Source organism: Sarcophilus harrisii, chromosome 5 (genome assembly GCF_902635505.1).
Source record: "Sarcophilus harrisii chromosome 5, mSarHar1.11, whole genome shotgun sequence".
In the NCBI taxonomy this organism is placed as follows: domain Eukaryota; kingdom Metazoa; phylum Chordata; class Mammalia; order Dasyuromorphia; family Dasyuridae; genus Sarcophilus; species Sarcophilus harrisii.
The window spans coordinates 59350126-59365965 of NC_045430.1; the positions used below are offsets into that span (position 1 = coordinate 59350126).

The window sequence follows — 15840 nt, forward strand, 5'->3', positions numbered from 1 at the left end:
TGATGAGATTGTGACCCTGATCTCTAATATTTTATGTCTAGTCTAGACTATAAGCCCCTTGAAAACAGCATCTGTATCTTTTGCTTTGTTAAGTCTCAAAATGTTTGATATAGGCAGGCCCTTTCTGTATGTACTTAGTGTATATATGGCTGTACCTTTTAGCTTGGCCTTTGCACACATGAGGGGTGGCTGGGTGGCACAATGAATAGTGTGCTGGGTCTGAAGTCAGGAAGACTCATTTTCCTGAATTCAAGTCTTGGCATTAGATGTAGTAGCTGTGTGACCCTGAACAAGTCACTTCACCCTGTTTATCTCAGTTTCCTCATCTGTAAAAAGAGCTGGAGAAAGAAATAGCAAACTACTCCAGTATCTTTGCCAAGAAAATTCCAAGGCAATTGTGAAAAGTTGGACACAACTGAAAATAACTCAACAACTTGCAAATATGATTGTATTATAATCTACTTATTTTTATTTTATTTGTTCATTTTTAAGCATCTCCATTTCAACAAATTTCTAGTCATTAAAAAAACAATAATAATAGAAGGTACCTGCTTTTTCATTGATACAAAATAGTAAATCACATTTAAGTTTACAAAGCTGCCCTTCACCATTCTCCCCTTATTCTTCAAATTTCCTGTTACAAAGCTCTTGTTTACATCAAGCTGAAATCTGTCTCTACAGTTTCTGCTTCCTGGCATTCAGCTTCTTATTGCAGGCTTTGATTGGTGAGCTTTCACATCTTCTACTTCTCCCTAATCAAATGGGCCATTTTCCAATCACATCTATATCCCTCTCCTTTCACTTTCCAATTCTAGCTGTTTGTGCTGTCTTCCATTGTCGGAATGCAAGCTTCTTGATGATGGAGACTATTTTGCTTACTTACATTTGTTCCTTCAATAATGGAACATAGTAAGCACTTAATAAATGCTTATTCATTCATCCATTCATCTCCTAGTTCCTAGTCTGCCCCACTGGGACCAAATGAAAATGAGCTAATCTCTTTCATTGTGACAAATTTTCAAGTACAAGTATTATAGAATTTTTAGAATTAGGAGCAACTTTATAACTCATTTAGTGTACTTTCATCATTTTAGAAAAGAAACTATGGTCTAGAGGAGGGACCCAATTTATCCAAGATTACATAGCTGGTAAGGGACAGACCTAGTATTCAAACACAGATCTTCTCCCTCCAAATCATTACTTCATATTGCCTATTGTGATATCCCTTTTCACTGGAATCATATTTCTTCTTATTCTCAGTCCAATGTTCTTTCCAATTCTCATTAAGACTCACTTGAAAATTGTCTGTGCCTCTAAACTTATCACGACTGTACCTAGATAGTATATTCTATTATTATTCAACTCTAATTATTAGAAAGTTTATTTTTACCGGGCAAAAATCTACCTTACAGAGGTAACTTCCAGTCATTGTCCTTAGTCTAACTCTCCTCTCTGTAACAGAAAACCCTTTAAATATTTAAAGATAGTGATTACCACCCCCCCCCCTCAATTTTCTATTCTCTAGAGCTAAACAGCTTTACTTTCTTTAACTGATATTCTTCTGATAATGTTTTCAGGCTGCTCACCACTTTAATATAGAAAACAACAGTGATTTTCAAATCAATTGCCTATGTTCAATCAGAACTTCAACATCAAAAAGATCAAAATTCAAAATCAGAAAAAAGAATGAAAATGAGAAGAATTTGGCATTTAATTAATAGAATTCCAACCCAACATTTTTAAATGAGCTATTAAAACTGGAAAATGGAAAAATAAATGAACAGACACTAATAAAAACTTAACTATGCATACAGGAAAATTAGTGGATGAAGGAAGAATGGCTCTTGCTCAAACCACAAAATGCAGTAGGATAAACAGTTCATAAAGTTAAATCTATTAAATCTATCAAAGCAACAAGGGAAGGCAACAAGCATTTATTAAGTGCTTATTATGTGCTAGGCACTTTCTAAGCACTTAGGGAAACAAATAAGAGCAAAAAGAAAAATTATTCCTGCCTTCCAAGAATTTACATTGTAATGAAGGAAAACCATGCAAAAAATAAAAAGCTGGGGGAGGGGAGAGAATTCATACCCACAATGATATTGAAGAACAGATAACAAAACAGTATGAATGATAAACTGGGCCCGGAGTTACACAGAAAGAAAAGAGCAGATTATGTAGCATTTGGGAAATTATGGAGTGTTTTTAATGTCCTCCAAACTTATACCATGAACAAAGGCCAATCTTTTTAACATAAATATTCTTCTGGTGATGCTATATGGCAGCAAAGCATGTCCCAGAACAATTAGAGTTACAGGTCATCCAAAAAGCCACAGGGAAAGGTAGATTTCTATAGGTTACAATGTATCACAGTGAAGAATTATGTGAGAAAAGCAAAATCAAAGATATCAAAGAAATAAAAAACTGAAAGGAAATAGACTGGTCACATAGTAAGAATGAGAAATGGACCCTCCACATGCCCCATCAGTATACAATCAGAATATTCTAAAGGAATACTTTCCCTGTGTTGGATGGGGTCCCCATGGAGAATCACATGAAATGAAAAGACATGGACTGTGATCTGAAACATGGGAATAAATATCCATATCAGTGAGATGCCAAATGCAGGCTTCATTTTTCTCCCTAAGTCTTTTCTTCTCTAGTTTTAGTTTCTTCAATTGAACTTGCCCCAAGTACCTTCATTAGAATACTCTCCATAATAGTCCCCAAAAATATAGCACTCAAAACTGAATAGTTTTGAGTTTGGAAACTACTAGATATAGTCTGACCAGCTATACACGAGCCTTGCTTCATCTCAACCAATAGCTTGCACTACCACAGTTTTGAGAATTAAGAGGAGATAAGAAAAGATTCTCTAGCCCAGGATATCTGACAGAGTTGGAAAATAAGGAATGAATTCCACAAATATTAATTACATAGTACTTTAATATTTACAAAGCACTTTGCCCACAATAACTCTATGAGGTAGCTAGTCAGAGAATTATTTTCCATATTTTACAGATGAAGAAACTGAGGCAAGTAAGAAGTCATTGATTTGATAAGGTAACATAGGTAGTAAATGGCAGGGTCAAAGATAGCCTGAACTCAAACTCAGTCTCTCCTTTGCAAAAAAAGAAAAGACACATGTTGTAGGTTTGATAGGCAGCTTATTCCCAACAGTGACTAGAAATGGTAGAGACTCGTTTAGAGCCCACAAGGACCAGCCAAAGGCAGAGATAATGAATTCTATTTAAAGAAATTACTTAGTACCCAGATGGAAAAATAGGTCAGCAATTATAAAATTTGGGGGCTGAAAAGGACCTTCAGAATTCTTCTAGTTTATTCCTCTGCCTTCAACAGGCAGAAACTTTAGAATGTTAGGAAGGGAAAGGACCATAGCAATGATTTAATCCAATTCCCTCATTTTACAAATAAGGAAACTGAGTCTTATAGAAGGAGAATTCATTTCCCATAATGAATAATTATCACTTGTAGACTGACACTTAATGTAATAATTAAAAGATTCATGAATACATCCTTAGACTCAATGAGCTCTGTAAAACTTAGTCATAGCTTACAACCTAAGACAGGAGGAACAGCAAAGGAACTGACTCTTAATAAGCAGAGGAATACCAGAGCAAGACCCCAGGTGCTCTTTTTGAGATTGAACCAAGAAGTCCTTTTCCCTAAAGGAAATTTACTTCCTTTGTCTTTCTTCCTCAGGGAGCACAAAACAACATTATCACAGAGTAGAGAAAGTAGCAGGAATCTAGCAGGAAAAGTGGAGAACATATTATTCAGTGTATAGAACAATGCTATAAGGAATCTGGAGAAAAAAAACCCAAAGTTGTTTTTGGCCATGTAACAACTCAGTCAATGAACTTTGGCAAGTGTTAAGATCAGAGAATTCAAAGATTTAGAGAAGGGACCTCAGAAATCATTTAATCTAGATGTGTCAAACATGAAATCCACAGGACTTCCTGATACAATCCAGAACCAAATTCTTTAACAAAAGAATTAAAAATACAATATACATACAATACAATCCCTCAGGGATTCATTTCTATTTGAATGGATTCCCAGTAAGAGGCAAAGATTTGTCCAAGATAACATAGGTCACAAGTAGCTTTATTTCAAACTCAGTCCTCAAATCCCAAACCTTGTGTTCAGTGTCCATTGCACCACACCATCCCTTATTTCTGCTGTTTTTCCCTCTTCAACATGATCATTACTGCTCATGTCACTTTTTTAAAAGAAAACCTTATAGCCAGCTGGCCCCTCTTCCCTCTGAGCCATTGCCCCAACTCATCTCCAATGCTAGCACCCTTTGCATGGTTGCAAGGATAGAGAATCTCAAAGAACAGTCTAACAATAACAATAAGAACAACAACAGAAGCTAGGGTTTACGTGGTGCCATAAGGTTTGTACCATGTTGTACATTATCTCATTTAATCATAACTCATTATCTCATTTGATCATAACTGCCAATGATAATAAGCAAGATGACAGGCTGGCCCAGGTTTGTATCCTGGGAGATAAACCTGCTCCAGGCACTTTACAAATCACAACCTGACTCATCTGCATGATCAAGAAAACAAAGAGGAAATAACCCAATAATTCTGAAACACAAATCCTTTCTTTTATTCTTACTTTTCAAATTCTCAAACCCCAACCATGTCCTGAATAAAGGGTTCTGTCAATTATCTTGCCTAGAAATCCTTTGCCCATCATCCCATAATTTTAAACTGGGGCAAAAATTATAACACCCAGATTGAATACGGAATATTGAAATGTACTACTAGAAAAAAAGTCATCTTGTCCACACTTTATCATTTTACAATTGAGGAAGCTTGGAAGTAACAGGACCTAAAGTCACCATAGTGAGATATTGGCAGATGGGGGAATAAAACTTTATTCTTATCGAACCATAGGAATGACCTTTGGAAGAGACCTTGGTGATTATTTAGCTCAGACATTCTTAACCTTTTGCATCATGGACCCTTCAAGTGGTCTGGTGAAGCTTATAGTTACCTCGAAATAATGTTTTATAAATAATTGTGTGAAATATCGAATTTCAGTTAGAGGTTAGTGAAAATAAAAATAGGAGTCTATGAATCCCAGGTTAAGAGCCCTTAATTTAACCTAATCCCATCATTTTAGAGATGAGGAAGCTGAGTCTAAGAAAGCTGAAGTAACTGACCCACAATTACATGGTGATAAATGGTAGTCTTTGAAGCAAGGTCTTCTAACCCCAGATTTGATATGTTTTTCCCTTTGTTATATTACCTGACTCACAAAGATAGAACCTAGACATCTCTTGCTGATAACATTATACATTGGTATTTAATTATACAGTACATGCTGAGTATCTTTCTCTGCTGGGCTCTATACCACTTGCCCCCAGTATAAAATGGGAGGATAAAGAGATCCTTCCAAAGAGAGCAGGAAAAATGCTGTCAATCACTGATCTTTTCTCAGATCAGAACTTAGAAAAAAAGGAGGTGAATCTGTAACTGGGATTCATGTGATACTACTGCTTTCTCCCCGGAGCAACACCATAGTCCTGAACATAGACAAATTCACATTTACATAAGGTTTTAAGGTTTACAAAAGATTTTCCTTACAAGGATCTTGATAGGCAGGTAGTGTTAATAGTAAGTTGACACTAAGGTATAATTTAATATTTCAAGTTCAATTTCATAATTTTCATAAGCACTATACTAGTATTATTAACTTCATTTTACAGACAAGAAAACTGAGCCTCGGGAAGTTTGAATGACTTTTCCAAGATCAAATAGCTAATGTCAGTCCTAAGATTCAAACCCAGCTCTCCTAATTCAAAGTCCTGCCCTCTTTTCTCTACCCTTTTGCCTTTCCCAGCTACATAGTCTATATACATTTGTGTATATTAAGAACAATTAAGATCCATCTGGCTGATAAAATACTGTAACTTGGTTCTGCTTTATGCATCTTAATTGATTCCTGCTAGCCTCAGCTTTCATGGCCAAACAATTGTATGAACTATTCAAAAGTAACAGACAAGTACACATAGTATACACTTGCTTTTCCAAGTATTTTTTTTTTTTTGCTGGTTATTCATGCATGGAAAGCATTTATATCTGCCCCAGTAAACTGTGAGTTGCTTGAGATTAAAGACTGTGCCTGGTCCATAGTAGATATGGACCAAAGAATTAAGTATTAAGTCAAATACTAGTTGACTTTAAATGCTAGTTGACTGAGTGACTTGACATTAAAACAGACAGACAGACAGACAGAGAAACAGACAAGACATATATGCTCTGTGGGTATGTGCTCAATGGTGACTTCTAGATTAGAAGTGGTTTAAACGATACCACTGAAGAAATTTGAGATGAAAAAAGCAAGTGAGCCAGTCATGTAAGAAGAATAAAAGGTAACAAAAACAGCTCCATGAAATATTTAAAAAACAAAAGAATTACATGGAAATGTTTTACATGATTACATATATGTAACCCATTAGATTGCTTACTGTTTTGGAAGGAGGGAAGATAGAATTTGAAAGTCAAAACTTTAAGAAATGAATGTTAAAAATTGGTTTTGCAATGTAGTTGAAGAAAAAAATAAAGTATCATTAAAACAAATAAACAAAAAGAGGCAGCACTGGTAAATCCTCAATAGAGGATTTATGACAAGACATGGACAATGATGCCAAAGTTGGGGGATAAAGTGTAATCTGCACTAGGATAAGGTTCATTTTATTGTGCTTTGCTTTATTATGCTTCACAGATACTGTGGGGTTTTGAGGTTTGAGTTTTGGTTGGTTTGGTTTGGTTTTGTTTTTTTACAAATTGAAGGTTTATAATTAAACTGCCATGAGCAAGTCTATCTGGGCCATTTTTCCAATAGCATGTGCTCACATCATGTTTCTGTGTCCCAGTTAGGTAATTCTTAAAATACTTCAAACTTTTTCATTATTATTATAATTTCTGTAGTGATCTGTGATCAGTGGTCTTTAATGTTACTATTGTAACAGGAGGACCACAAACTGTACCCAAATAAGATGGCAAACTTAATCAATAAGTCAGTGTTATATGTGTTCTGGCTGCTCCACTGACCAATCATTTCCCATTTCTCTCCCTCTCCTTGGACCTCCCTATTCCCTGAGACACAACAATATTGAAATTAAGCCAGCTAATAACCTCTAAGACTCTAAGCGTCCAAATAAAAGGAAGAATAAAACCAGGCAGCAAACTTGTATTGTCTTATTTTAAGAAATTGCCACAGTCACCCCAACCTGCAATAATCACCACCCTGATCAATCAGCAGCTTTCAACATCAAGGCAAGACCTTCCACACAACAAAAAGATAATGGCTCACTAAAGACTCAGAAGATGATTAGCAAATTTTAGCAATTAGGTATTTTAATTAAGGTACATACATTATTGAGACTTAATACTATTGCACAGTTTATATAGGGTAAAGATAACTTTTATATACAGTGGGAAACCTAAAGATTTGTGGGACTCACTCTACTGAAATATTTGCTTTATTGATGATCTAGAGCCAAACCTGCAATATCTCCAAGATGTGCCTGAATCTACACTAGTAAGAGTATAAAGCATCAAGATATGGAGAAATACATAGAAATGTACATATGTCACCTTGGTCCAAATATAAGCTATAATCTAAAATGGATATTTTTGAAATGAAAAAATACGTATTTTTAAAAAGTTTTAAACCCAATTCTACACACAATCAATTTTTTAAAAAGCCACATTTAGAGAAACAAGGCTATTGGACATATGTGTGTGTGTGTGTGTGTGTGTGTGTGTGTGTGTATAGTGTGTGTGTATGTGTGTATAAACATAATATATGTCTATATAAATACATACAAATATTATGAAATGGGAAGACAAGCTTCTCTCACATGGAAAAGGCTGCAGGGTCTGCTTTTGGAAAAGCATGATGATATATTATGGAAGGATTTCTGAGAGATCAGAAGCCTGCATAAGCATTCTCCAATTGGATTGGCTTTGCTAACTACATGGTGAAGAGGAGTCTCTTTGATCAGCTATAGAAAGAGAAGTGCAGAACCTTCAAAATAGCACTAGCCTGTCCAAGATCAGTCTCTCAGTCTCAATTCTTTCCAGTTTTGCTGGCATTGGAAAAGGAGAAGAAGCTGCTAAGGGTCTCCTAGTGGCCCAAGAGCCTCCAGCCCTTTCTCATCTGGAGCCAAGATAAAACCAAGAGGAGGAAGCTCCAATGTTGTTTCTGCCTCTGCTATGTCCAGTCTTTCCTGCTTCTAAAAGGAGACTGGAGTTGAGTATGATCTAGTAAGCCTCTATTTGCAAAGGGTTCAGCATCGAAGCTCTGAAAAAGTCTTCAGGGCCCAACCCAACAGCCTGAAACTCAGATTCATTCCACCGTTATGCTAAGTTTGGACAGGAGCTTGGTGGCTACAATGCTATGTAGACATTGAATTCAGTCAGAGCTCACTCTTCTCAGAGATGATTTTTAGGCATTGGGAAGAAATGCTTGTATTTCTGTTCTTGCTCTATCTTTGAAATAAATACTCCATGAAGAAGTAAAGGAATAAATGGAATCATCACTGACAATTAACAGTGGGGGAACAACACTGAAATGAGGGCAAAAGCCAATAGAGAAAGATACCATCAAACCCTCAAAGGTTTGGAATTCCCTAGAATACTAAGGAAGAGATTGAAGCCTTCTTTATAATAAAAGAATAAGTCCAGAGTCTTCACTGCATATTCATTTACTTGTGAGTATATATGTATCTATAGAGCTACAAATAATAGTCATATGCTACATATATAATTACATATACACAACATAGATATGATACACCTCTATAAAGAATTCCTATATACATAAATAAATAAATATATATGTGCATGTGTTTATGTGTGTATTCACATCCACAAAGCCATATATACACATATACTTTAATTTCACTACTTTAGACTATTGTTATCTAGCAACACTGAAATTTAATAGTAGCTCCTTCTACCCTCTTCTAAGATATTTTTCCTTAAGATAGTACTTAAAGTTAAGGATTAATTTATAATTTTAATACCAATACATATCTATGTTATAACTCTCATCCTCACATATTTTAAAGAATCATTTGATTGGAGAAGGAAGAATTAATTAATATGAGAGATATGTTTGTTTCATGCCAAAGATAACTCTTTGCTAATATCTGTAAAGAGAAGACAATTATTAAGAAATTAATTTGTGTCAGTTTAAATTTCTATTATTGACTATAGTATACTAAAATTATAACTGCTTGGCAGTAACAGAGAATGTATTTGAATTTCCTAAGTATGTGTAAATTAAACAATATTACAAGTGAGTACAATTGCCAGCTTTACTCCATCTCTTCACTGAATGATGGTACTCAAAAAAACTTAAAGTCTTCTTCAACTCAATAAATAATTTTGCAGTAGAATATGGAAAGAAAGCAGATGATCTGAGTCTTAATTTTTCAATAAACTTATAAAAATATAGTAGATGATCGGAGTCTAACATTAATGTCTTGCTAATTACTGCTCCTCACCTGGGGTCTTATCGAACTATTCCCTTCATATTAGTCCAGGCTGACTTTTGGCTGAACTACATATTCCCTCCCATACACTATCACAACAACATCTTTCATGTTCTGCTTTAAGATTTGTAAAGCATTTTAAAAATATATCTCATTCCTCACAACCACTCTGTGAGGTAGATGCTATTATTATTCCCATTTTACAGATGAGAAAACTATGGTAAACAGAAGTTAAATGACTTGCCCAGTGACACAAAAGCTAATAAGTCTCTAAGTCAGGATTCTAACTCAGGCCTTCTTGACCACAAGACCATTACTTATCTAGTGAACCCCCTAGCTGCCTCCTTACATAAACAGTGTGATGTATCCATATCCACAGGCAGTTAGGTGCTTTAGTGGATAGAGAACTGGGCCTGGAGTCAGAAAGGTGCAAATTCAAATCTAGCCTCCAATATTTACAGTATTGCAAGTCACTTAATCCCTGGAGAAGGAAATGGCAGACCACTCCATTATATTTGTCAAGAAAACCCCATGGACAGCATTGGCTTGCTATGATCCACAGGCTTAGAGTCAGTCAAGACAGAACAACAGCAACATATCCCCATCACTATCTCTCTTCATGTGGGTATCCAGGCAAAACACTATACCACTGGATTTTGTCACCAATTCCACCACCAATTTTCCTGTGTGAGTTTAGCCAAATCCTACTCTGTTTTTCAGCTTGCCTTCGAATTGTGAGAGCTAGAAGGGAATTTAGAGACTTTCTATGTTTATTTCATCACTTTACAAACTAGGGAAGTAAGGCTCAGGGAAACTAGGTCATACCTAATATCCTACCATCTCATAAATGGCAGAACCAAGATTTCAAGTCATATCTCCTAACTACCAGTGCAGTAATCTTGCCATGAAAAGAAACAACCAACTATTTCTTGAGTGTCTTCTATATACCCAGCAGAGGGATACAAAGAAATATCAGACATACTCACTACACTCAAGCAGTTGCCTTTGGAAGTGGTGAGATCTACAGCACTAGAAGTCTTTGAACAGAGGCCAGGTGATCAATTGTCAGGAAGTTGTACAATGAAGCTCATCAATTAGTCCATCAACAAACTTTTATTAAGCACCTACTCTGTATTCTCAAGTTCTCAACTTTAGGAACTGATTGCATAAGCATGGGAGACACTGGCACATCAAAATAGGTGCCCTATGAGAGAAACAGAATTGTAGTAGCTAAAGAGAAATGAGATGCACAGAATTAGAAACATCTCTACCCCCAATGTTCACATGGGCTATTCATGCCCTACCTGTGGGCACATTCCAAGGTCTTATTGGTCTGATTAGCCACAGTCAAATGCACTGTACTTTGACTCTAACATTGTGATGTCATTTTGGTCCTCTTCAAGAACAAAGGATACCAACCAACCAACCAATCAACCAAGTACCAATACTGGGTCAGTCTTTGCAGTTAAAATAGTCTTTGGAGTTACAAATATAAGGGGAAAAAATCTTCAATTTGAGAACTTACATTTACTCATGGGAGGTAACATATATATAAAAATGCTTTCAAAATAAACACCAGGCAGTGAGAGAGAAGGTATTAATATTTGTTGTGGGGTGGAAAGGTTTCATGTAGAAAATTATTCTTGAATTGTGCCTCAAAGGGCTAGAAGAATTCTATGAAGCAGAAGTGAAGAGGAACAACCAAGATAAAGGTACAAAGACAGAAGATGCAGCATCCTATGTGAGAAATAGAAGGCTAGTTTGGACACCATAGAGGAAAGCAATAGGGAATCACTGGAATTTATTGTGAAGAGGAGTAGCACAGCCTCATGTACTTTGGCAACTCTGATAAGAATGAATTGGAGTAGGAAGAGACTTAAGGTCACTAATTAGGTTGCAACCTTGCAATAATCCAGGCTAGAGGGGATAAGGACCTGAATTAAGGTCAGAGGTTTATGAGTTAATAGAAAGGAGGAGGCAGATATGAGAAATATGGTGAAGCTAGCAGTGATCCAACTTGACACCTGATTGGATTTAACAAAGACTTTATATGTTATATCCAAAACTAAGCGCATATTATTCTAAAACCGATATGTCTTTTTCAGTGTCGCACTATGTATATAAATTCACTCTTTATAAAACCAACTTTTTAAAAAATTTAAACCAAATCAAAAGCTTGATTAAGCAAAGAAGAAGGAAGTACACACTTTATATGTAACCCACTTCTCCATAGAACCACGTGAATCACCAAGAATCTCTGTCCATACTGCTTGCTTGGTATGACTTGTCAGGCAATTCCCTACAGTGGGCAGCAGGGTGACAGCATTCTATAACATTCAGTGGGTCCTCAAATGAAACTGCTTCTATGACAGGCCACAGTGACTTTGTTCTCAATCTGGATTTGACTCTGAGGGGTATCATAATTTCTTGTCTAAGTCCATATCAGCAGAAGATTCAAATTTTGTCTGATAGGAGTACTGTGAAACATTAAGCAAGCCCTCTTTCCCTCTCTCGCTCCTTCCCTCCCTCCCTTCTCTTTCCTTCTCCTTCCCTCCCTCCTTGTCTCTCTCTGTCTCTCTCTCTGTCTCTGTCTCTCTCTGTCTGTCTCTCTCTCACTCTTGATCTCACTCAAGCTTTCCCCCCCTCCCTCTCTCTTTCCTTCCCTCTCTCTCTCACATCTCCCATCTCTCACCTTAAATAAGAAGCTTTTCCCACTGCTCTGCCCTCTTTCCAATTGTTATTGGTCATTCCCATTTGAAATTATTTTATGTGTAATTTTGTATATAATAAGTGTGTATATGTTATAGTTTACTGCATCCAAGAATGTAAGCTCCTTCAGAGTACAGAGTATTTTGTTTTTTATTCTTGTATCCCCAGAGTTTACTATAATGCCTTAACGTGTAGTAAACACAATGCATGTTTGTTGTGTTGATTTGAATTTTTTGACTCCCCACTTTTCCAGTAAAATCAAGGAATCAAAGAGTTGTAAGGGATCACATGTAAGATATGGTCTAACCCAAACCTAATTTGAAACTCTGGAACACAGGTGTAAATTTATAACTGATGACCCCAGACAGTCAGCAAAACTCCACAGTGCTTCCTAAAACAAATTAAAATGTAACAGAGAAATGTTTTAAAAATACATTAAAATGCAATACAACATAGGTAAGGTTAATTCGTGATTTTCTAAATCAGTGTGCATACCTCGGGGATTGGTTTCTATCAGACATACCATTGTTTTACAACATCCCTCACAAATGGCCATCAAGACTTGAAGACCGCCCAAGGAAGCCTAATCTACTTTTGGACAGTTGTGATTGCTCAAAAGTTTTCTTTTAAGTCAAAATCTGCTTTTGCAACTTAGATTGTTACCTGTACCTATGTTACCTCAGAAAGTCACAGCTTTTTCTATGTATCAGCTTTATTATCTATAAAAATCAATGGGTTGAAGCAGTTGGTTCAAGCTTCTGACATCATCATTCAATAGAAACTGCTCTCTCCAAAGTTATCAATAATGTCTTACTTGCCAAGTTAAATAGTCTGTTCTCAATCCTCATTCTTCTTGCCACTTTTAATTATCTTCTCTTTTTAATTGTCTCCTCTTGTTAGGTATTTTCTCCTCTTTGGGTTTTCTTGACACTACTTTGACTCCTACCTGGTTCTCCTCTCTGATTGCTCCTTGTCAGTCTTTTTTGATAACTCATCATCCACAGCATAGCCATGAACTATCTTAGTTCCTCTTCCCTTTTTCCTCTATATCACCTCACTTGATGATCTCATCATTATTATGCTTTCAGTGTTTATTTCTGTGCAAATGACTCCCAGATCCCTGTATCCAGTCTTAGCCTCCTTCTAGAAATCCAGCCCCATATTACCATCACCTTATTAGACTTTTTGAAATTGATATCCTTTTGGTATCTGTTGAGGGTATCACCATCTTCTTGTCGCCTAGGTTCCAACCACCACATCATGCTTGATTCTTCATTCTTGTTCTACATATCTAATTTATTGCCAGTTTTATTGTTTCTCACTCTTTCATATGCCCCTTCCTCTCTAAAGCCCTGTTGGTCTTTTTTTGCCAGTTATCTGCACTCCAAGTTAATGCAGCCTCTACATCCCTCATCCTCCCCATCTACCCATCATAATCTACCTTTCACACAACTGCCAAAGTAATTTTCTTAAAGTTCATATCTTACCATATCAATAAATTTAATTGGCGTCCTATTACCTCTAGGATAAAATATAATTTTTTTCTATTTGATATTCAAAACTGTTCATGCCTGCATTTTATTCTGCTTATTTTATATATTATACATTAGTACTAATAGTGTATTCTATTCCCTCCTGTGCATTCTATGATACATAACTTGTAGTGGTCTTGCTGTTCTTCACACAAATACTCCCATCTCTGTGTATTTGCATTGACTGACACTATCCCATTTCTTCCCCCCTCTCCTCCCACCCCAGCCTGAAAGAGTGTCTGTCCTTCCCTTCTACTTCTGGGAATCCCTCCCCATCTCTTCAAGATTCAGTTCAAATGCCCCCTATTGCATGAATTCTTTCTTAGTTCCCTCAACTACCAGTGCCTCCCTCTACCTCCCCTCAAGTCTCCCTTGTACCTGTTACATAAATACCTATTTGGACAGGCTATATCTGTTCATTAGAATGCAACTTCCTAAAGGCAGAAACTTTCATTTCCATCTTTGTATCCCTGGTATACCTGTCACCTGGTGGGCACTTAACAAATGCTTGATTGGTTGGTTGATTGCATGTTTATAACATTCTATTACTAATTAGATAATAGAATAGCAAAAAGACTTCAAAGACCCGATCCTGCCCTTTGGAAGATGACTATAACCCCAGTAAGGGCTGGCCAATAGTCCAACTATCACATCAGGAGACCTAGGGCTTTGGTGCCTAGAATATTTCCCAAATTAAGTGGTAGTATGCTGAGCTAGTGAAGGAATGGAAAAGAGGTTGGTAGAAAGGGATATATCGTGCCTCTGATACCAGCATTTTCCAGTCCCACAATTCTACTAGGTCATGCCATTGATAAAGATAGAAGTCATGATGATCACAAAGTGAGGGTGAAAATAAAACAGGAGTAGAGTGTAGGGGCAAAACAGAGAAGCAGGCCATTCTGAGATCTCTTTTATTTATGACCTTATATTTTCTCCCCTGCTTTCTTCTCGTCTTTCCCTCCCCTACCTTCATTACTCCTAGATACTTAAAATAAACCAAACTTTCATTTATCCACAAATACAAAATCTACTATATAGAATCATAAGATCTAAAGCACAGAATGTTAGCTGGCTAGGAACAAAGATATCTTCTAGTCCAATCCTGTAATTTTACAGAGAAAGCTACTGAGACTCAGAAGGATGATTGCAACTTGTCTGAATTGACACACATAGCACTTCGCTGTTTAATCTCTAACTCCATGAAGCTGATTTTCTCTACTCTTAAATATGTGTGATCAAGGAATCATAGAATCATGAGATTACCAGTCTAGAGTTTTAGGGGAATTTAATCCAACACCCTCAAATTAAAAAACAACAAAAGTGAGTTTCAGAGAAGGAAAACAATTTGTTCAAATGAATAACGTAGATGAAACTAAAATTCAGACTTCTTACCCACCCATCTCTCAGCATTCTTTCTGAATCAAAATGATAGATAGCTCTTGGTTAACCCAGGAAAAAAAAAACTGATGCAAACTAACAATAAAATCACCCTTAGCATAGCATAGAGTGATTGGTGAAACAGCTAGGAAAAAAATCATAAAATCTGATCTAAAAAACAAAAAAAAAGTAATTTTTGTAGAATCAATACCCACTGCTCCTCTTCATCCATTGTGGAAACAATAACTGCATCTCTTTCTGTGAATCCCAACTAGGTCTTTATCTTCATAATCATCATTTTAGTATCAATTGTCTAAGCCTCCTTCCTTCACAATCTTTAGCAATTTTCTGACATTTTGACAATGATGATTGACTCACAGAATCAGGTCAATAGAGCAAGAAGTGAGTTTAGAGGCCATTTAATCTAAGCTATATCTGAAGGAGGATCTGTTCAATAAGGCTAGTAACAAATTGCCAGACAGATTCCATTTGAAAACCTACTGTGAGGAGGAACCTTTTACTTTCAAAGATAGCCAATTTCACATTTTTATATAACTAATTATTAGGATGTTTTTCCTTACATCAAACCTAAATCTACCTCTTTCAAATCTTTGCCCATTTTTTCTAGTTCTGCTATCTAGGTCTTTAAAGGATGAGCTTAATCTCTCTTCCATATAA

The 15840-nt window shown here is 36.2% G+C and overlaps 1 protein-coding gene across 5 annotated transcripts in view; it reads right to left on the reverse strand.

The window, feature by feature from the left end:
• PRMT8 (protein arginine methyltransferase 8) overlaps positions 1-15840 on the reverse strand; it is a 164612-nt gene that overhangs the window by 136096 nt on the left and 12676 nt on the right. The window contains exon 1 of one of the 5 annotated variants that reach the window (XM_031939220.1): positions 10849-10892. The exons of 2 other annotated variants lie outside the window; for them this stretch is intronic. In XM_031939220.1, the coding sequence (XP_031795080.1) occupies positions 10849-10860 (12 nt within the window). In that variant the 5' untranslated portion in view covers positions 10861-10892. Of the gene's footprint in view, positions 1-10530; positions 10893-15840 lie in introns of those variants that run through there. 2 more of the 5 variants (XM_031939219.1, XM_031939221.1) reach the window with 2 other exon arrangements.